Source organism: Dipteris shenzhenensis, chromosome 14, assembly GCF_047967505.1.
Source record: "Dipteris shenzhenensis isolate YYH24624 ecotype China chromosome 14, Dip_SZ_1.0, whole genome shotgun sequence".
Classification (NCBI taxonomy): Eukaryota; Viridiplantae; Streptophyta; class Polypodiopsida; order Gleicheniales; family Dipteridaceae; genus Dipteris; species Dipteris shenzhenensis.
In genome coordinates, this window is record NC_141609.1 from 29,052,593 (window position 1) to 29,076,897 (window position 24,305).

At 42.7% G+C, this 24,305-nt stretch overlaps 1 protein-coding gene across 2 annotated transcripts in view; it reads right to left on the reverse strand.

Moving 5' to 3' along the window:
• The window catches only part of NDHL (inorganic carbon transport protein-like protein), a 98,070-nt gene that overhangs the window by 40,629 nt on the left and 33,136 nt on the right, over positions 1-24,305 (reverse strand). For both annotated transcript variants that reach the window (XM_087385191.1, XM_087385190.1), the window contains one exon: positions 9,977-10,108. In XM_087385191.1, the coding sequence (XP_087241317.1) occupies positions 9,977-10,108 (132 nt within the window). The remainder of the gene's footprint in view (positions 1-9,976; positions 10,109-24,305) is intronic.

Below are 24,305 nucleotides of genomic sequence, written 5' to 3' on the forward strand. Positions count from 1 at the left end.
AAGACAGATGGGATTGGTTCCTAGAAAGGTTCAAAAAAAAAAAAGACAGACTCAGGGGTGGCAGGAAGAAGGGTAGTACTAAATCACTACATATACCCAATTGCTATCTTTTATCTCTCATGCTGGTGTCCTTCCATAACAGGCTTAGAAAAGTTCATAAGAACCTGTAGATCCTTCCTATGGGGGGGGAGTGACACTAGAAGAAGAATAGCTAAAGTCAAGGGGCTTTCTGCACTAGACCAAGAAAGGAAGGAGGCTTGGGCATTATAAATATACAGCTAGCAGCATATAAATTAGCAGCTACATGGATAATAAAAGCCATCACTACTCCTGAAAGTGATTGGGCTAACCTCCTACTCAGACACTTTGAGTATGTTAGGCCTCACAAGGACTATCCCCTTCTATCAGCCATAGGGGATCCTGAACCATGCACTACCAAAGGGAGCCAGCTTTGGAAAACCCTATGGGGGGCCTTTGAACAGATAAAAAGCCACATCATTCTCACTAGAAAAGGGAGCTTTATGGCTTTAGATTCAATTTGGGTTTCTTCACCAAACAACTACTGAGTGACAAAGACTTCCTGAGGGCATGGCACTTGGTAAAGAAAGGGCTATCCTGCTGGGGTAATCTATGGGACAAGGCCAACTTCAGGTGGAAGAGTTGGCTGGAGATAAGAAGAGAATTCAGACTTAACAATGCAGATCAAGAGTTAATTATGGGCAGATTGCAGCTGTGGGAGAGGGACATCAGTTGGAAAGGGGGCAGAATCCTCAATTTCCCTAGAGAGTTTGGATGGGTAGGCAGCTCAACCCTCTTACCCATTCCCACTCCATCTCACTATGTTCTGTGGTCCAGGCCAAGTTCTTATTGGACCAATAATTTCATAATTATAATGACCAGGTATCTCAACTCCAGACAGAGCTTGAAGAACATATCCAAGATGCAGGGAGATGCTCCAACTCAGGGTGGACATGCAAGCACAACTCCTTCCATCTCTTTTCCCAATCAAAACAGAACCCGCTGTCTAGAGAGCTTCCTCTAATACTTGCTTTTTCTACTGCACTGTTCCTTTGTTCCCAGGTCCACTCCATTTAAGTTTGGTTACCAGGACTGCTGCAGCCTTGGTGGTTTCCAGGACACCAGCATCAAATTTTGTCAGATCAAAGGCATATTTTTTGGACATAAGATCATCTGCAGCATACCAACTCTTTTTTGGATGGATATAAGTTACAATCATCCTTCAACAAGCATGGCAACACTTGATCAAGATTACTGTTCAGAACTCTCAAACTGAGCTTAGACTCCTCTCCTTTTTGGTTACCAGATTTTCTGTTTCCCACTCTTAGTCAGTGGTTTCCTTATACGCAAGATAGAAATTCCTCTCTAGAGGAGAACATTTTGTCAACTTTTGACATCATTGTACGAATCTTATGATTATAATATAATCAACTTTTTCTTTGCAAAAAAAAAAAAAAAAGCTGCTCATGAGGAGTTCGAGATGACAGACTTGGGATCTCTCCACTTCCTTGGGATCGAGGTCAAGCAGGACAAGGACAGCATTTTCATCTCGCAAGCGAAGTATTGTCGGGGGATACTGAAGCGATTCGAGATGGAAGAGTGCAAGGAGGCTGTGGTCGGGCAGAAGTTGAGCATTCATGACTCTTCAAAACTAGTAGATGCCATCAGGTATCCATCGTTGGTGGGTAGTCTGCTTTATATGACCAATACCAGGCCGGACATCTCCGTTGCCATTGGGCTCTTGTGTCAGTTTCTGCGAAAACCCATGGAGAATCATTGGAAGGTAGGTCTACGAGTGCTAAGGTATTTGAAGGGTACTTGCACATACGGAATTACATACACCTCAGGGATTGAGTTACCTCAGGGATTGAGTTAGGTGGATTACATACACCACAGGGATTGAGTTAGGTGGATTTTGTGACTTAGGTTGGGCAGGTGATCGACTTTAGGGTACTGTTTTGTAATTGCATCAGGGGCCATTTCCTGGCTGAGCAAGAAACAACCCAATTTCCCTTTCTTCTATTGAGGCGGAGTACCGTCTACTTGCATCGTCTACTTGCATCGTCTACTTGCATTGCAGCATGTGAGACCTTGTGGCTCAGGTGGACACTTGAGAATATGGACATGACTCAAGAGGAGGCGACGGCGGTCATGTGCGGCAACTAGAGTTGTATAGCCATCGCGAAGAACCTAGTGTTTCATGCACACACAAAGCACATTGAAGTCCATTACCACTTCATACAGCAGCTCATTATCGACGACGTCATGGAGTTGATGTATTGTCCGACCAACTACAATCTTTTCAACGTATAGGCTCTCCCATGGGAGCAGATGGACAATCTCATTCGATGCATGGGGATCGGCCCACAAGTGTGTCAATGAGAAGGTATCGGCCCACAATTGTGTTAGAGACATGGTATGCATGGTTTGCCAGGCATGGTATCCAGATGGACAGACTTCCCCCTTTCAATACAGCATGGATGCGCCACCTGAGTCGATCCCATGAGATGAGATCAATTGTATCATACGGTTAGATCTCCTCCAGCTCCATACATCCCGGACTTCGGGGGAGGGAAACCAAGAGCTCCCCACCAAGATCCAGTTCTATCGCAACCACTTCTTGAGAGTATCGGAGGAGGGATTCGTCATTAGATCCCAGTATCTCCAGGACAAAGGAGTCTCACATGCACTGAGGATCACCATTGGACAGATGCGGGTTTCATCCCATCAACTGAGGATTGAGGCGAGGAGAGCCGTAGGTATACCCAGAGAGTAGCAGGTCTACATGTTATGCACATTGAGGGTGGTTGAGACAGAGGAGCATTTTCTTTGTGCCTGCCCATCCTACTATGAGATCCAGGGACGCTACCATTGTCTCTACCTGGAGTGGAGCAACTTTGGTCCACTCTCATGACTGATCCACTTCCATGACCAGGTCTTGCATTGGGCTCTATTTGATGGATATTCGTTGACACAGGGAGACACTACTACGACAGATCGGAGAGTAGCAGGAGGCGACTAGGCCACAGGATATAGAGGTTGACTGAGCACGACGATGTGTCACACACTTCTATACATTTGAGTCAGCTCCAAGACATAGCGGAGTAGAGGAGGAGGAGCTAGTTGATATGAGGGCAGCCTGGATTAACATAGAGAGCCAACACGGAAACACCGATAGAGGGACACAGAGACCTTTGCTTCAGCTCACTGTCGCTTGTATGAGACTCCTTTTCTGTGCATTTTGTCCCATAGGCCTGCGAGGCCTCCTATGGACATTAGTATCTCTCTCTCTCTCTCTCTCTCTCTCTCTCTCTCTCTCTCTCTCCACCCTCCATTCCCTACCCTCACCACCCTCAAGCATCTTTTCCGACACCCTCCATCCCCTAGCGTCGCCACCCTCTACTTAGGTCCCCCCACCCCCTGTTCCACTCTCCCCTAGCGTAGCCACCCTTGGTTCACGCATCATTGCTCTCTATCCTCCACTCCCCCATCCTCAATACCCTTCGCTCAAGCTTTAATACCCCTCACTCAAGCCTCACCACCCCTTGCTCAAGCCTCACCAACCTCCGCCCCACTCTCCCTCAGTCCCATGACCCTCCACTCAAGCTCCGCGACCCTTTACGCCACTCTCCCCTAGCTTTGTCACCGCTATTTAGGCTCTCAGGCCTTGCCAACGTCCGCTCAGGATGAACAAATATGGGGAGAGGAGAGGAGAAGAGTGGAGATGAGGAGAGAGGACACGGCTAGAGAGCACACCACAAATAGCTAATTGTACACTAGATTTAGTTGAAAATAAAGAATATATAAAAAACCCTTTGAGGTTAGGGTTAGGGTTTCCAACCCTTTACTTTTTAGCACTCTTTTAGGTTAGTGCTATGCACATATGATCACATGATGTTGAGATGAATCCTCAACACCTTCCCTCAAGATCAACATCATGAAGTAGGCCTTCCCTCAAGATGATGATTATGAAGAATCGAAGAAGAAATGAGCATTACATTCCATCACACCCCTTCCATGGGAATGTCCTGCCTCTACGTCAAACCAGGAGCTTGTCGATGTTTCTCAAAAAGCTCTTTCTAAGTGGTTTGGTAAAGATGTCTGCAACATTCTCTTTGCTGTCACAATGTTGCAATGTGATGTCACCAAGTAACACTCTTTCTCTGATGAAGTGTTCTCTGACATCAATGTGCGTTGTCTTGGAGGGACTAGATTCTTGGCTAATGCTTGAGCCGATTGATTATCATAGTATATTGTTGTTGGCTGTAATTCATCAAAGTAATCTGTTTCTCTTTTGAGCCATATAGCCTCACATGTACCTGTTGTGAGTGCCCTACATTCTGCTTCTGTTAAAGACAAAGAATAGTTGGTTGCTTGTTTGACAACCATGATATAGTACCTTGACCAAGAAAAAATGCATATCCATCTATGGATCTCTTGGTCTCATGATCTCCTGCATAGTCACTGTCACAATATCCATGCAACCGTGGATGACTTCCTCTATATTCCAAACTGTCTTATGCCTCTGATGAATTGAAGACACTTTTGGCTCCATTCCAGTGAGATTGTTTGGGTTTTCCATAAACTGTGCAAGTGAACTTACTGCATAACAAGCATTTGGCCTTGTGAAAGTCCGATATATAAGAGATCCGATGACTTGCCGATAGTACTTGTGATTGATTGTAGGCTTGTTTGGATCTTTTATAAGTTTCAAACTCTGCTCTAGGGAGTGGCTGCAATCTTGCAATCTACCATATGAAACTTCTTCAAGAGACTATCTACATACTTCTCCTAGCTCGTGAAGGTGCTCTCTCTCTCTCTCTCTCTCTCTCCCCTCAAATGAACTCTACATGTAAGTCTTGTTTTAGCTTGTTGATGAAGCTATCATTGCTTCATGTCACAATCAGATCATCTATATACAAAAGTGTAATAGTAATGTCTTCCCCTTGAACTTTGTAGTAAAGAGTATGATCTGCATTGGACTTCATATATCCTAGATTAGCAAAATACTTGTTGATTCTGGTGCACCAACTTTTGGGTGCTTACTTCAAGCCGTAGAGACTTTTTCTTGAGATGGCAAACCTGATGCTCTTTTCCTAGTTGAACATATCCTCCTGGCTATTGCATATAAACTTCCTCATCTAGGTAACCATAGAGAAAAGCATTTTTGACATCTAGTTGGTACACATTCCATCTGCTGAGTGTCGCTACTAGTGATATAAAAAATTGGATGGAGTCCATCTTTGCTATTAGAGCATACGTCTCATCTTAATTTCGACCATATTGTTGTGCAAATCCTTTTGTAACAAGTTTGGCTTTGTATCTTTCAATGCTTCCATCTGGATTTTACTTCACTTTGTACACCCATTTGTTTGCTATGGCCTTCTTACTTGGTACACATTCCATCTGCTGAGTGTCGCTAATGATATCAAAAATCGGATGGAGTCCATCTTTGCTATTGGAGCATACGTCTCATCATAATCTTGACCATATTGTTGTGCAAATCCTTTTGCAACAAGTTTGGATTTATATCTTTCAATGCTTCCATCTGAATTTTACTTCACTTTGTACACCCATTTGTTTGCTATGGCCTTCTTGCCTGGTGGAAGGTCACATAATTCCAAAGTGTTGTTTTTGTACAAAGCTTCCATTTCTCTTCATTCATAGCAGTTTGCGATTCTGGCTTGTCAACTGCATCTTCAAAGTACACTAGCTCTTCTGTAGCCATGATGGTAGTCATAAGAGCATAATTGGTAGTCTCAATCTGAAATTGCTTTGCATTTCTGAGCATATGTCAATCTAGATGGTGGTCTACTTTCCCTAGTAGACCGTCTAAGTCAACCTTTTCTATAGGTGACTGAGTAATCGGTGTCTCTATCTCCAGTGTATTTCATGTTTTCCATGCGGATTCCTCGTCAAATATTACATCTCTGTAGATTATGACATTTCGATTGATGGGATCATACAACTTGTATGCTCTGCTTTCTTCACTGTAGCCAACCATGATGCATTTACGTGACTTAACATCCAATTTTCTGCGATGATCGTCATGTATGTGGGCATATGCTATGCAAGCAAATATGCGAAGATGCCCAATGCGTGGCTTGTATCCAGTGAATGCTTCATAAGGTGTCATATCCTGAATTGGTTCAGTTAGAAGTTGATTAAGCAAGTAGTTTTGCAGCAACAATCGCTTCTGCCCAATACTGATTCAAAAGATGCTTCTCACTGAGCATGGCTCTAGCACTGTCTACTAAAGTCCCATTCTTCCTTTCAGCTATTGCATTCTGTTAAGGAGTATCTGCACAAGCACTTGTCTTTGAATGCCATTACTTCTGCCAAAATTCATGAATGCTGAAGACATGTATTCAGCTTCTTTGTCCTGATCTCATGACTTGATCTTTCTGCCTGTCTGGTTCTCAACCATGGCTTTGAATTCTTGAAATCTGAAAAAGACTTCAGATTTCTTTTTAAAAGAATAGACCCAACAGTATCTGTCGTAGTCGTCGATGAAAGTCAAGTAGTAAAGTGAACCATTAATGCTGCCGCTCTATGCGTAACCCCGGTCTTGCTTGAGAGGTGCCTATGCCGAAATTGGTTCTCTTTTGTTTACCAAAGCAACATGCTTCGTAAACTTTTTCAAGAAACTATAGTTTCAGAATTCCAATTGCCATATTTTGATTTCTTAGCTGCAACTTTTGAAATTGACATGTCCATATCTCTTGTGTCATGCTGCGGAAAGTGGCATCGACTGTTGCTGAGATGACATGGCATGCAAGTTTGGTACTGAAGCTATCATTCTCAACAAGCGTCCTTCCTTGACTGCTTTTCCTACTAGCTGATATCCTCTAGATTTATCTGTGATCGTGCATTCATTCCCATCAAAGATGCCTCTGTGGTTGTGTTCTGTCATTTGCCCAACTAACAAGAAGTTCTTGCTGAGCTTTGAAACATAGAGTACATCTTTCATCAATTTTTTTGCACTAGTGAAATTGTTCATAGGGACAATGCCTTTCCCTTGAATTGGATTCCGCGTGTTATCTACAGTGTAGATAACATTCTTTTGTCCTTCTAATGGTTTCATCTTTGTGAACCATTCTTGATGCTTTGTCATGTGCGATGATACACCGCTGTCAATGTACCAAGGCATCTTGATTGTCCTTCAAAAGGGGACACAAGCACAACTAATATTTAAAGACGAACAATAAGGGTGGTAAGTTGAAAGGCACAAAGATCTAGATATCTGAGGAGCTCAGCCCAAACCAGCTCAAACAAAGAACCATTGAACTTACCAAAGTGAAGGAAGCTAGGTAAGAGGCACATGGGCTGTTTATTGGGAGTGGAAAACGCTGATTAGGAATTCGAATAAAGAGTGATATATTCCATTCAAAACAAATCATACAACAGGTGCACAAAATCATGTATGGGATGCCAAAGTCACTAAGTACTATTTATGAAGGTTGAACATTTGGGCCATGAAAATGCTTTCAGTTCGTGGCAGCAATAAGACTCAGGGTATTCAGTTGCTATGATTGCAGTGCTTGTAGAGCACATTGATGAAGTTGTAGGACTGAGAATTTTGGCACAGCTACCATTAAGGAATTATGTTTTGTTCACTGAAGATTCATGGAAGCTTGACTATGCAAGCATGGAATCAAAACAGATTTTACTACACTGGCTGTAAGGCACAATCGTCAAGAAACATCTTATGTGCTACTACTTAAAATTGCAGATTCTGGTACACACATCCAGTGACAAAAAGGAGGTTCTTATTTGTTAGCTGTTCCAAGAAAAAAGATAGTAATAAAGATGACTTTTCAGAACAGAGAAATTGGTTGGAATGAACAAGTTGAAAAAGGATTCCCAGCTGCTATGATGATAGCCAAAGATAGAGACTTTAAGATCTTTAGAGTGTTCTTTACTCTTGCAATAAATTCCAGCCCAGATGACACAATGCAGGCTACAAGGTGTGAGAACGCCTTGGAAGTCCATCTTACAGCAGGCAAAGAAAATTCCAAGGCTTTGGCATGCATAGTCTGTTTAACAAAGTGCATACTAGGACACAGAATAGACATAAGGATGGCGGACAGCAAAACAAAGACGGTGTTTTCAGAGAGTAAAGCACTACGCAGGAGGATGATTTGGTAGATGGGCATAGTTGTAAAGAAGGGCAAAAGTTGGCCAAATTAGCGGGGTTTGGATTATTAGACTTGGAGATGTTTGCAAGATAGAAAGGTCATAAGGGGATAAGAAGGCACTCTATAGTACCCTCGCTTCATTTGCAATGGGTCTTTTGATGTGACTTCTTAAATCCTAATCTACACTCAGTTCTCCCCCGTTCGTCGTTCAGCTCCTGCTCCCGTTCGTCGCTCAGCTCGTTGTCATTGTCACCGCTCAGCCCGTCGTTTGCCTCAGCGGCTGCCTGCCCCGCCTATTGACCTATCTAACCTATCTAGCAGAGCCGCCGCCAGCAACCAGCAGCCCCCAACAGCAGTCGGCCCTACCAGTCGCTAGCCCCCCCTAGCCTGTCGTCACTAACAAACCCCCCAGTCCCGTCGTCAACAACCACCCCCCAACCCTAACCCTAACCCTAATCCTAACCCCGAGTTGGGCTAAATCCTAACCCAACCCTAACTCTAACCCTAACCCCGAGTTGGACTAAACCCCCAACCCAACCCGGGGGTTAGGTTCAACTAGGGGGTTCTACAAACAACCAATATTGGACTGGCCTACCCTCTCCTCCAAGTCCCCCTCAACTCCTTCAACCTCCATCAGGACTCGGTACTCTACAGTTGCAGCAATGACACCCTCTCCGTATGCATGCAATTATCAACAAGAAGGCTCAAAACGACCCATCCTTGGGCAACAGGATCAGATTTTTTATCTACAGCAAGCAGTGAGAGAGGAACTAGCAAAAGTAAAAGCTCGACTTCACATTCTGGAAGGACCTGGTAAGCAGGCAGTAATTGATGAGGCTGTTAAATCTTGTAAGGACTCCTCCCCTACCCCAAAGCTAGTCTCTATAGTCAAAGATCTTGTTCACATTAAAGTACAAACTGCTAAGAAGAAAGTGATTGTGGAAGTGGATACCAAGGCAAGTAAGTCTCATATTCAAGCAGAGATTAAAGAACACGAAGCTAGATGTGATAATGCGCTGAAGATTAGAATAGGGGGACTTCCAAAAGATTGGTACAAAGAGGAGGACACTTATATATTGACAAAGATCAAAGCAGGCTTGCCCAACATTGAATGGACGGATGATGACGACGACTCCGGGCCTGCTTCTATTATGCACTACAAAGGTCAGACAATCCATACACTGAAGTCAAAAGATATGCGAATCAAGCTTCTTCGACAATCTTACAAGCTGAAGGGTACCAAAGTATGGATAGCTGAGGAGCTTACACAAGCTCAACTCAAAAATAAGGCAACTGAATTAGCTGAAGTCACGGCTGCCAGAAAGGATGGAAAATGGGCAGTTTACCGTGAAGGCGTAGCCCTAATCAGAGAGTTTAAATCAAAACCAAAAGACTCTCAGTCTTAAACTGATGTATGGCCGATTACTCTTTCAAACTATTATTTATGTAGGTACTCTTGCTTTTGCACTCCTTGGGAGCTGCCATGCGTCCTCCCTAAAGCAGTTGTACTAGAGGGTTTCTTGCTGTCCCATAGACCTTTTGGTCTCCAGTGGACGTTAATAGACTTTCTTTCTTTCTTTCTTTCTCTTGCTCTCTCTCTCTCTATATATAAATATATATATATATCGTTCTCCTACCCTTTTCGTTTACCTCATACTCCTCCCCCTCCCTCTTTCCCCCTTTTGGTAATTGTGCTTTCTTCTCCTTCTGCTTCGTCTTCTTTACTTTAAAAAAAAGCACAGGACAAATGGTGAAACCAAACAGATGTTACAAACGCAAACATGCACATAATAAATGGTGGGACCAAACTCCTTACGAACCGGAATCACAATGAAGTATACAAATGCAGCAATGGCCCATGTTATCCAAAGCCACACCCATTGCTCATCGGTATAGCCATGAGAATCTCCATCAACTATACCAGCATCTGCTGCCAAAGCAAGGGAGTCGACCTGGAAAACAGAGGAAATGATTTTCAGAGACATTGGGTAATGTTGTTTCTAGGAGCAAATGAACCGATTACAAGAGAAGACATTTTCCAAAGCCTATCTGGCAACTATTTTCATAGTAATGAATTCATAACATTATCCGTTATGCCTAGATTAGAAGACTCCAACATTGTAGAGTACCCATCAAAATATGAAGCAGAACAAGGAAACATAAACGGTTAGCATGTCTTTCAAAAAACAAAGTAAACATTTCTTGAGTGCAATAGAGATGAATTCCATGAGCTATAGTCTAGGACAAGACAATAAAAATATATAGAAAACACAAGACCAAAAGCAAAAGACAAGAACGATTTAATGGGGAAAATACAGGATTTAAAAAGACAATTCGACAAACTAGGCATTCGCTTCTGCCCCCCCCCCCCCCCGCTATCACACCACCTCCATCTGCCCCCCCTCCCCCGTGGCTTGCATCCCCCTCCTACCACGATTCTGAAAATCCCCATAACTTTTCTCGAATAAGGCAAATCTGACATCTGCCTCAGTATACTCACACTTTTGCAAATCCCCAAGCATCTCTTGATGAACACGTCTCTAATGTTTGCCCCAAATTCTTCAACAGCATTTTCAGACGGACATAATAAACTTCGGATTGGTCGAGTCACTGGTTTTACCAGATCAAATAAAACTTTCAATATACTCTGAAGCTTGGAATGGTGTGTGCTTCTTCTCTTATCTGTTCCTAACACATCTCCTATTATCCATTCATGCAACACCCCTGCCCAATTAATGGGTTGCCCAATTAATGTAATCAAACATGCACGGTGAAATTATCTTTGCTCATGTAGTCGCACTTTGGGGGCCGGCTTGCCAAACTCTTTAGCCATCACCCCATCTAGAAAATTCATGCTAACTTTAGGGGTGCAGCGTAATCCAAAGGCAATTTCAAAACTCGAGAAATCAATTCAAGAGTGGTTGGCATATGTGGTGTTAAGAATCCCTTACTGGCCTGTAATTGTGAAAACTGTTGTGTAGCATGGAGATTCAAAGCATACTTCCACCAATCCAACTTGTGATATTCATACAAACCAATCTTCTTCAACCATGTAACATTCAATGGAATCTCGACATCCAATTTGTGTGGATATATATATACACACACACACACACACACACACACACACACACACACACACACACACCTTTGTAAGACTAGTATATCCAATCATTCAAATTTAGATTTTTTGTTGTTCTTAAGTCAAAAAATCTACACAGAGAATGAAAGAGAAAATGAAAGAGAAGACAAAAGAGGAAACAAAAACTTTTTGGGAAAACAAAAGGAAGACATACTTAGCTAGCAAAGCAACACTTATGTCGTCATCAATGTGCCCAAGCATTAGCAGCTATACTAGGTTTCTAGAGACCCACGGAGTCTCTTGGGCAAACCCAATGATTACTAAAAAAATCAACAAAAAAAAAGAGAAAGAAAATAAGAAATAAATAAGAAAGGAAGAAGGTGACTAAGCAAAAATAAACAAGCAAATCAAGATTTTGCACACACACACACACACACACACACACACACCTTTGTAAGACTAGTATATCCAATCATTCAAATTTAGATTTTTTGTTGTTCTTAAGTCAAAAAATCTACACAGAGAATGAAAGAGAAAATGAAAGAGAAGACAAAAGAGGAAACAAAAACTTTTTGGGAAAACAAAAGGAAGACATACTTAGCTAGCAAAGCAACACTTATGTCGTCATCAATGTGCCCAAGCATTAGCAGCTATACTAGGTTTCTAGAGACCCACGGAGTCTCTTGGGCAAACCCAATGATTACTAAAAAAATCAAAAAAAAAAAAGAGAAAGAAAATAAGAAATAAATAAGAAAGGAAGAAGGTGACTAAGCAAAAATAAACAAGCAAATCAAGAAACAAAATCTTTTGAAAAACAGGAATAAAATCTCTCTCTTTGTGTCTCTCTCTCTCTCTCTCTTATTTAAAACATAAAAACTAAATGGACCCGTTACACTTATGACCGCTTCCTACAAAGATGCAAAATTACATTCCTAACTTAGAAAGCACATGCATACTCAATCAAACTCTCTTTTGAAACTAAAAGAAAAACGGGCTATTCAGCTCCCCACTTATTGTTTTCAGCTTATGTTCATTCATTCTAAACATGCCTAAGGCTGATACACCATAGATAAAAGACACCCCCCTCCCCTCCCTCACTTCCCCCCCCCCCTCTTTCCCCCCACAACCACCTCTTGTGTATTAGTAAAGCGACCAAATTACTACATTGAGTGATAGAAGACTCCTTTGTACAAAGGCGGGAAAATCTATGGAATTGGAAAGGAATAACTTCATATTTTGCCAAATCATAAATGTTTTGAGTTAATGTGAGGCATTTTTATAATGTATATTCAGGTTGTTCATGTTTATCATATATATCAACCTCTTGTATATTCAGGTTGTTCATGTTCCACCTAACAGTGCTTATGGGCACCTAACTGTGCCTCTAGCACACACACATAGAACCCGGGGCATACACCTTGAGATATCCCAACAAAACTCCCCCTCAAGGGAATGCCTCAAGCTATGTCAAGGATACATCTAGTCACATAGTGTCTCAAGCCATCTCATGGTGGTTAAGGATAAATCTATGGCTAGGATCTCATGCTAGCAAGGGTTCCAAGGGTGTGAGGCAAACAAATGGATACATAAGACCCCCGAATGGTTATCTCCCCTGCATGTACATGCACACAACGTTTGCAAGAGGTACCATGGAGCCAAACACATACACATGGCCTACATCATATGGTGACCAGAGGTGTTTACAAAGAACACAATAGTTTATTCCATTCATTTTGAAGGACTATCCAGGCAGAGTACCTTGACTCAACATAAAAGAGAGATATGGAGCATATGTGGAGCTGGTTCAAAAAGCATAATCATCATAGGAGGCCTCATCTTGTGGAGGCACATCAACCGGAAGTAAATTGGCAGTTTCTGGTTTTGTAGTTGCTTCCTTTTTGGCCTTACAAAATTTTTCATGGTGATTGTTTTTGCCACAATATTTGCAAGGATTGATCTTGAAGCAATCTTTTGAGAGGTGATTGGTCTTCCTACAATGTTTGCAAGGTGGAAACTTGCCCATTTGAGTTTTTATGGCATAGGCTGTGTCATTGCCTCTCCGGAGTTCCTTGTGTCTTTCTTCTTCTTGAAGGGCAGTAATAAGACCTTCAAGAGTAGGATTAGGAAGATTTTTCAATGTGGTGACAACATGATCATAATCTTCAGGCATACTTTTGAGCAATACTGCCATTGCATCATCCGTAGTGATTGGAGAGTTGATAGAAGCAAGTTGAGTCATGAGACTCTGCATGTGATTGACATGGGCAGCCAAGGGAGTGCCACTAGTCATCTTCAATTCAAAGAAAGCAATCTTAAGTGACAATTTTGAGATGTGAGAGCTAGCACCAAAAAGAATATCAAGCTTTTGCCAAGCTTTAGAAGGAGACTCCATATCAGAAATGTGATGAATATAGTCATCTCCTAAGCCAAGAGCAATAATGCCATAGGCTTTCTCCTCTCTAGCAGGATCTCGTGCCGGGAGTGTAGGAGCTAAGGATTCTCCAGCATTAAGAAGAAGTTGAAGCAGGTTTGACAAGCCCCCAGAGGTTTTCCCTCATCAATGCAAACTTAATTTTCATCTGCCATGTGTAAAAGCCTTTACCATTGAACTTATCAATATGCAAGAAGGTAGCCATGAGAGGGTCTAACCCAAAATGGGCAGTGTCTACTCTCTTACAAGGCTAGAAAAAAACTGAAAAGCTTCAAAGTACAAGCATTTGACGTAGCAAAGACTTGTAACCAAATTCCATAATAAAAATCATAGTGGAAATGATACTTCAACTTGCATGCTTCATAGAGGTGGCTAAATGAAAGTATTCCAAGCAAATCCAGGTATAGCAACCTAAAAGAAAGTTGTAGCCACAATTGTACTGATGCTATTCAACACTTTAAAATATCAGAAATGCCAAAGTAGTATCTAATGTAGCACCAAATTCACAACATTGTCAAAACTGTCCAAAACAGAGGCCTGATCTTGGAGGGCTTGTATCTCACTCTTCAAGACAAAGAAAAGAGGGCTTTTTAGGTAGAAATAAAGCTGGTATACCAGAGAAGAGCCACTGAAGAGGAAAGTCGAAATGCCGCATCACATCACCATAGCCAAGAGCTTGATTGTCAACTGGTTTTTTCGCGTTTGCTCCCTCCTTGGTGGACCATTTGACTTCAAATTTGGACAGGGGCTAGCTCATTTGTTGTGCAAGCGTGGCTTAGAGGAATTTCGAAATGGTTGCTCCAACAAGTTGTGTTGCACGAAATGGCATCAAAAAGAAAGCAGCTGTTGCGCGGGTCTGAGGGCACCATTTCCTAATTGCTCTGACGTGGGAGGTTGCCTATATGAAGGGTCTCTCTAGCCAAAAGGACTCTGGCAGAGGTCGCCTGTAGGAGGTTTATTCAGCCCTCCAAGTGGTTGGGCAGAAAGGGGCAAAATAGAGAGGACGGTGGAGAAGAAGAAGATGATGATGACATCGCATAAATGGGCTCAAGGAGGATCATAGTGCTCTGATACCATGTTGGAGAAGTGAAAGGAAAGCATGAAGCTAAACACGAAACAAGAGAATGCTTATAGAATGAAGAAGGGTGAGGTCCATATGTAGGCACCTCTACATGAGCCACCAAGCTCGACAATCATCTCCTCAATCAGCTCCTAGAATCTCTCAATCAGCCTATGTGGCATCTACCACCACCTAACAGTGCTTATGGGCACCTAACTGTGACTCTAGCAAACACACATAGAACCCAAGGTGTACCTGGGGCATACACCTTGAGATATCCCAACACTTCTTGCTCCTCGTCGTCAACCAAATCCGACAACATGTCCACACACTGTGCAATCAAATTTACTTTTCTCAACATCACTTTCCGGATCATATCCAACTTCACCTTCGTTTTCCCACTACGGACTGTGATTTGGAAGCACCCCAATCTTGTTTTAAATTAGCTGCATTGGGGTACAACATTTCCCCTTCCTTCATTGCAAGAACTGCGAAATTCACATGAAAGGGCAGCCCTTGTACCAAGATCTGTTGGTTTCGAATGATACTCAGTGGTTGTTGCGTTGATCTACCATTTCCACCTGGAATGGTGCTAGATCTAAGTCTGTCAAACCCATCTTCTCATACATGAGCTGTGGCAAGATATTTACCCCTCATCTTGCATCCAGAACCTACCTGGTAGCTCCTGGCCATTGCAATGTACTTTCAACGTTGGAACCTTGTAATCTACATCCTCGAGTTCCAGTGTCGGATCCAGTGTTGGTTCTAGTGTCGAATCTAGTGTTAGTTCTGATAGTGCCTCGGGTAGTGTGTTGAGCCTTTCATGCACCTAGACAATCACCTCTCTTGAACTATTTGGCAATGTATGATAAGCTTCAACTTCTTTTGACGAGCTTTCTTGATCTTTCGGTTCCGATTCATAGGGCACTGTCTCAATGTCTTCACTGAACCTTTGATGTGGGTCATCAACTAGATTCTAGAAGCTCGTTTTGCTTCACCCATCCTATTTGAAGGGGATTGAACTGCAACTTGCAATTGGCCCGCCACTTGACAAAGGCAATAGTTTCGACAAATGCCCTAAAATCTGGATCTGCAACCACCTTGGCTCCTGAACTCAACGAAAGCCCGTTGTGTTTGTTTTGTGGGGTAGCCATTTGAATTAGTGCCTCCACCTGCAATGGCTCTCCACCTTCGAATCTAGCGTCGGATTGAACTACATAAATCTGCTGCCGGAGACACTCTAGTCTATGGCCTCGGTGGGTATCTTTATTTGACATGCAATATTCTACATGCGATTTCCCATATCCCTGATAAGCTCAAATTACTGCTATCTATTCCTTTCATCGAATCACAAGCAATCACATGCGTTGGCATCATATTTTTCCTCCCAGCCTCTCTCATGGATCGCATGCACATCAAAGATACGTAATATTTCATTCCTTCATGCCTATCCACAAGCCCACACTTCCCTAGATGGTTCCCTCCTACCACATGTCATCATTTTAGACCTTTAGCTTGGTACACCATTTACCCCTCTCTTGGGACACAATTAAAACATTGGCCCCTTGGCATTCTTACTTATTTATGTGCACCTAGGCCTGAGCACTCAGAACCACCTAGTCGATGCCAATACACCCTCACCTAGGACCTTGGCAGTTGCTTCCCTTGACCATTTTATTTACGCACATAAAATATTACAAAAGTCAGTCATCTAAGGGAAAATGCCCACCGATCTTTCCGAGGTCATGCTATCTCGACTAGAGCATAACGTTCCTTCCCTCTTCAAGCATTAGCGTCCTCGATGATGAAATCTGGGAACACTCTCCGTAATTGGTATACGGATTCCTAGGTAGCTTCCACCTTACACCCTTGCAGTAATTCTAATTTATAGGCTACCTTGCCTATTCTCTTTAGAATTAACCATGGCCCACAATATCGAGGTGATAACTTAGCACACTCTCCTGCAGTCAAAGACTTAGAGTGCGAAGGAACTCCGAGAAAAACTTTTTCTCCTTCCTTAAATTCTCTAGCGGATCGGTTTTCATCCGCATACGCCTTATCTCTATCCATAGCTTGGCGGATGTTAGCTCTCGCAAGTGCTAGCATCTCCCGCATCTAAACCACAAAGTTCGCGCCACTAGGCACTTTTTGAGGTATTCCAACTATAGTTGGATTCGTTGGTCTATAATCATAATTCAGCTCAAATGGACTGAACCCTGTAGAGAAATGTTTTCTATCATTGTAGGCAAACTCTAACAATGGCAACTACTTGTCCCATGTATGTTGCCTCAATGACACATATGCTCTAAGCATATCCTCTAAAATTTGGTTGATTCTTTCTGTCTGACCATCCATTTCTGGATGATCTCCACTACTCATTCCCAACTCAGTCCTTAGTGTCTCAAATACCGCAGTCCAAAAATGACCGGTAAATTTGACATCTCTGTCTGACACTATGGATTTGGGTAATCCATGCAGACGAAATATATGTCTAATAAACAAATCCGCCACTTGCGGGGCACTAACAGATTCTCTAGTTGGAATGAAGTGAGCTATCTTGGTAAGACGATCAACCACCACAATGATAGAATCATATCCACCTTGTGTTGTAGGCAGCCCTACAATAAAGTCCATGGAAATGCTCTCCCACTTACTTAGCAAGGACTGTAAAAGTCCGGGTGGCTTCACCCGTTTTGCCTTACTTACCTGACATGAAAAACAACGTGTCACATATTCATGAATATGCTTTTTCATTTTTGGCCAAAAGAAATCTCACTTCACGAGATCATATGTCTTCTCGACTCTTGGATGTCCCGCACATGGGCTATCATGGCATTATCGAATGACTCTCTGCCTGAGATCATTCTGATTAGGTACTACTACCTTGCCATTTCTTTTCAGCATACCATCCCTTATGGCATATCTTGCATAAGTTTGGCCTTTTCTGAATGCCAGGTCATCCTTTTCCCTGGGTTTTAACATATGAGCCTTAGGCCATAGGCTCTGGACAAACTTGTCCACCTTTTGAGTTTCTCTAATCTTGGCCATTAGAGCACTCTCTAACACCGTGAAACTCATGTTATGCATAATGCGTGACAACGCATCAGCAACTTTATTATCCTTCCCTCTTCGGTATCGAATCGTCAAATTAAACTCCTGCATGAGTTTTGCCCACCTAGCTTGGCGGCCTCTCAAGTCAAGTTGTTTACAAAAATGTTTCAGAGTATCATGATCAACATCCACATAAAACTCTGATCCATACAGATAATGTCTCCATGTTTTCAAAGCATGGACAATAGCATACAACTCTAATTCATGAGTTGGCCAATTTCGTTGAGAGAGAGAAAGCTTCTTGCTTTCAAAGGCTACTAGCCTTCCCTCTTGGAGGAGAACTGCTCCTACCGCAATGCCACTTGCATCGGTTTCAAGGAACAACGGTTTTTGGGGATCAACTATTTTTAACACCGGTCCTGTGACCACAGCTTGTTTTATGGTGTTAAAACTTTCCTGTTGATTTTGTCCTTATATAAAAGGTACTTTATCTCATGTCACATCAGTCAATGGCGATACTATTTCGGAATATCCTTTGATATGCCTTCGATAAAATTATACAAATCCCAAGAATGATCCCAAAGCGGTCAAACTCTGAGGGATTGGCCAAGTGAGTATCGCAGCCACTTTCTTTGGATCCATTTCTACCCCCTCTGGAGTAATTATGAATCCTAAATATTCAAGTCTTACCATACACAGTATAGTTTTCTTTTTATTCACATAAAGACTGGCTTTCCTCAAAGTACTGAACACTATTCTTAAGTGTTTGTGATGCTAAGTAATACTTCTACTGAATACCAGAATATCGTCAATAAAGTGTACTACAAACTTTCCAATATACGGACGTAGTAAATCGTTCATAAGCATGACGAATGTAGCCGGAGCATTGGTAAGTCCAAAGGGCATCACCAAAAACTCATGATGACCAAACCTGCTTCTAAAACCGGTTTTATGCACATCCTCGTCTCTAATACGGATCTGATGGTAGCCACACTCAAGATCTATCTTACTGAAAATTACGGCCCCATGTAATGCATCTAGCAAATCATCGATCCGAGCCATCGGATACCTGTGCTTAATCGTGATATTATTCAATGCTCTGTAATCTATACAGAGACGAAAAGTATCATCTTTCTTCCTCTTTAATATCACTGGCAAAGCAAAAGGTAAAAAACTGGGTTGAATCTGCCCCAACTTAAGGTATTCTTTCAATTGTCTTCGCACCTCAGCTTCTTCTGTAAAGCTTAATCTATAGGGATAAGGTAACTCATTCCTAAAACAATCAGAGAACTTCTCTGATATCTCTTTAGCCAACTCGGCCATTTCCCCAGCTTGGGTAGCCTCAGTGCTAGCCGATGCATCATCAATTGACTCTACCCGATGCTATACATAGACACAGAAAATCTTTCGGAGTCTTTCGAATTTCCATGGCTGAAATCAATGGTCCTCGAGGTAAATCCTTTTCACCTCGCAAAACATATTCTACCCCGTCCATCTTGAACTGGTAAATATGCTTTTTTCAATCAATGGCTGGATTTTTCTAAAAATGCCAAGCCATGCCTAGGGCTATATCTGCGTGAGCAAGCCTGGTCAACTCAAAGTCCAGCTTCTCAACATAGCCCTGTATTCGAAGTTCCAACTGGGTAACCCTCTGGTCCCATACTTCAGTTGAACTTCTGTCCGCCATCCTGACCGTATAAGCATAGTCAGACGGACTAGTTTTCAACTTGAGCCTCTTAATAAGCTTCGAGTTAATTACATTGTGCGCTGACACTGAGTCAAACAACACAATCACATCATGATTGACTACTTGCCCTTTCATTTTAATCAACTCGGGCTCATCGAAAACTGTATACCCCGTTGCTGCGGGCTTTGAAAGGATGTTACCAGGTGCACCGCTTACTAACTTAGTAACAGACACACTTAACAACACACGTACTAACCTCTGAGAAGGTCCCGCCAATTGCATCTGCGTATGTTCTGCATTGGGCTCTCTTGCATTTCCGCGTCGCATTCAAATATTATCATATTGGCCATGCGACCGTCTTTGTTTAGTGGACAATCTTTCCACTGATGTCGCTGAAGGCAGCCGAAGCACAATCCTTCTTTTCTAGCTTTTTCTTTTTGCTCAGGGGTCAACGAGGACTTTGACCAAGCCCGGGCTGCCATTGGAGTTACTTTTCTTTTCACCCCAACGTTGGTACTTCTCTTTGCTTGTCCCTCAACCGGCTTCACTTGCTTGGTTTGGCCACTTGGCTGCGAGACACTTGTCTTTGAAGTCCATTTCCTCTGAAATCCCCTTTCCTCGGGTACTCATGTTGTGTCCCTGCTTGCACAAATCCACTAGGTTTGCCTTTGGCATCCTCGTAGTTCAGGGCTACTGGAATAGATTCATCTAATGTAGTCACATATTTAGCCCGAACTTCCATTTTAATCTTGTCGTTCAGTCCATAGATATAGTCTTTCAACTGAACCGACATAGGGAGAGGGTCTATTATTTTCATAACACATTCCCTGAACTTGTCAGTGTACTCTGCCACCGACAAATTCCTCTGGCGAAGGTTTCTGTAAGCATCCCAAGCTCGAGACTCTTCGTCAGGTGGATGAAAGTGTTTCTTATATTCAGCCTTAAACCCTTCCCAGGTGGTAGGGGCAACCTGATCTTTCTGTTGCTTTATCCACCATCTATCTGCTGCCTCAATAAACAGGTGAGTGGTCTCGCGGATTTTCTTTAGATCAGATCTGATTTCGCAAATGGCGAAGGTTTCTTCCCACTTGTGTAACCAAACCTCGATCACATCAGAACTGATCTCGGTATCCGACCAGCGTACTTTTTCGGTCTATAATTAGCAATATTAGGTACCTTGACCTTCTCACGTTCCAACGAGTGTATACTAGGCTCTGGCTCTGCTGGAGCTTTGCCCTTTTTATTTCTAGTTGGTCTAGCGACAAGGCTTGCACCATCTCTCTAATTTCATTTTGACCAGCGTCACTTGAAGCTGTTGGTTCATGATCTGTTGTAAGGCATCTTCTAGTACAAAAATCCTACCCACCAGAGTAGGTGTTGTGTGATGGGACACTTGTTGCGTAGATCGTGCTCTAGATTCACCAGGATTTACCCTGGAATCTTGTCTCTCCGCCTCCATTCTTTCAAAAAGGAAAATAGTTTTTATTTAAAAAAAAAACTTCTTTCCGTACGTCAAAACCCCAAAAGTATATCACACTTCCAATTCCCCTTTGCTGTACAGGAATAATAGACTGCAACTGAAAAGTTGTATAAAAGGGAAAAAAAGATGCTCCCTAGAAGCTCCACGTAGTCTTGAGAGGATACTCCCCTTCAACCAGTCCAATATTTGCAGATACGTGAGAGTCTGAAGGAGTTGTCCAAGAAAGGCCTCAGGAATTATGAGCTGGTTGGGACGAGATGTGAAGTTAAGCAAGGCCTCGAAATTCTGCGCCACTCCCTTGTCTCTCAGACTTCATAGAGGTTATTTGAACCCATGTAGTTGACGGAAAAAATTTTTTTTTTCAAGGTAATCCCGTAAGTAACATGCCCACCCTGATTTACTGCCTTGAGGCTCTGCTAGATGACCCGTCAACCACGCATCGCTGTTGAGTCACCCACATAGCTATGACACTGTCAATGCGTCGTCCATCACCATGCCTCAATTCGCTCTCTATTTCGGAATCAGCCTCAGTCCACGTCGTTCGTCGTCACACGCTCTCTAGGCACTCGTTCAAGCCTTTGCTAAGATGTGGGTGATCCATCAATAGAATGTCATTTGCGAGGGACAGAATTGAGTCTCCTGCATTTGGGTGGCAGACTTTGTTGTTTGCTGCTGCATCATCGAAGGCAGGCTGATCAGAGTTGGTGCGGACGACCTACACAGAACACCTTCACGGTACTGAGGAGTATAGCTTGTCATATATAGAGGATTGTGGAAGCCAAGAGCCCATCGCCGCCCATCGTCAGCCTACCCCGCTGATTTTCGTCGCCGCCCATAACACCCTGCGCTTCCTTCATACGCAATTCGTATGAATCCCTTCATCGAGCCTGAGCGCTCTGATACCAAATAATAAGCTCAAATTACTGCTATCTGTTCCTTTCGTTGAATCGCAAGAAATCACAGGCGTTGGCATCATATTTTTCCTCCCAGCCTCTCTCATGGATCACATGCACATCAAAGATACGTAATTTTTCATTCCTTCATGCCTATCCACAAGCCCACACTTCCCTAGATGGTTCTCTCCTGCCACATGTCTCATTTTAGACCTTTAGCTTGGTACACCATTTACCCCTCTCTTGGGGCACAATTAAAACATTTGCCCCTTGGCATTCTTACACATTTAGGTGCACCTAGGCATGAGCACTCAGAACCACCTAGTCGATGCCAATACACCCTCACCTAGGACCTTGGCAGTTACTTCCCTTGACCATTTTATTTACGCACATAAAATATTACAAAAGTCGGTCATCTAAGAGAAAATGCCCACCGATCTTTCCGAGGTCATGCTATCTCAGCTAGAGCATAACAATCCCCCATCTCAAAAAAATCAACTCTGACCACAAAGATCCAGAAAGCGAACTTGATTCCACCATTGTCCGGAACTGTCGTAACCCGCCTTAGTCTGGAATCACAGGTTGGGACGATCTAAACTCTGAATAGGAATCATCCTTGGGCACTTCACGATCACCAAAACACTGCTCTAAAAGGACAAAGCCGTCTTCTCATTCTCATCATCCCCGCTCTTTCAGACAGACCCCTCTTTTTCTCAGTCTGAAAACACTGTCATTAGATTCAAACTGCCATTTCTAATGCATCCCGCCCATTCTTTTGTGGCTTCCTTGGTCTCCGAACTTGATTAGAGCCATCGAACCCGCAGGATCGTTAGTACTAAGGGGTTGAAATGGCTCGAAAATCGTGCAAGGTTGAAACTAGTTAGATATGCTTAGATTGATTTCTGGAAACAGGAACTCATTATGAAGACTTTGTATAAATGGATGCTCAAGGATGTGTGGGTGTGTGGATTTGTATGTGTGAGAGCATATGTTTATACTATAATCTACACCCACTATTAGGTGCTGATGACGTCAATGAGGATGTCATAGTAGCTAGTCCCTACTATGCGTGATGGAGTTTATGGTTTTCAACCTTATGAATGACTATCATGAGATTGAAGCTACACTATGTTGGTTTTTAGAGGATGAGTTTGGGCATGTTCGTGGATTCATCTAGATATATGCTTCTGTCGTATTAGCTGACATGCAATTTCACCTTGTGAAGTGTTCGTCAATGTTGCGGCCTGCTGGTATTGCCATAAATCTTTCTATCTTAAACTCGTGTGGGAGAGACTAAGATGAAAACATTTAGTTTTCACAAGCAATTATGGCTTGAATGAAGAGATTTTGGACTACTTTTTGATTAGCGTTCTCCTTTATTGCTAGCCTTCGTCATGGTTGAGTCTGTCTTCACCTCTGGAGTGCGACATAAACTTAGTACGAAGACTTTGTATAAATGGATGCTCAAGTATGTGTATGTGTATCGATTTGTATGAGTGAGAGCATATGTTTATACTATGGTCTACACCCAATGTTGGGTGCTGATGACATCAGCGGGGATATCATAGTGGCTAGTCCCTACTGTGCGTGATGAACTTTATGGTTTTCAACCTTATGAGTGACTATCATGAGATTGAAGCTGCACTATGTTGTGTTTTTAGAGGATGAATTTGGGCATGTTCCTTGATTCATCTAGATATATATTGTGAGCAATAGTTTTACATTTGAGAGGTGAAGGAAGACTCAGCCATGACGAAGTCTAACACTAAAGGAGAACGCTAATAAAAAAGTAGTCCAAAATCTCCCCTTCAAGCTACAACTGCTCACAATATTTTGGAAACACAAATGTTCTTCTTTGTTACCATTATAGAACAAAATCGCATTCACTCATTTTTGGAATCACTCATCACAACAATGCATTCTCAATGATTCAAAAATGAAAAGTAAACAAGAACATTCATCTATATAATAAAGACCAAAAGTTGGCCAAGTTAGTGGTGGTTAGGATTATTGGTACTTGAGGGTGTTTGGAAGATAGAGAGGTCAAAGGGGATAAGGAGTACTATATAAGTACCCTCGGAGGTCTCATGGGCAATGTACTTTTGGATGTGACATCTAATCCTATCTACTCTACCTCCTCCTTCCTCCTACGTGCTGCCTACACTCTCTCTCCCAATCTCTTTTTTCCCCTCACCCTTCTCTCTCTGATCCTCTCTCTCTACTCCCTTTCCTCACTTCTCCTTCCTTCTCTCCCTTCCTTTCTCCCCCTTCCTCTCCTCGATCCCCCTTTCTCCAATCTGTCTGCTACCCCTTTTCTACATTGATATCAGAGCTCCGACCTGGCACCATTGTTTCCCCTTTCACCTTTCATCCAACCCTTTATCTAGACCGACGAGCCTACCCTGCGAAAGCACCTTGACAAGGATGTGCTACCGTCAAACACATCGCAGCTTAGAGAAGCAACA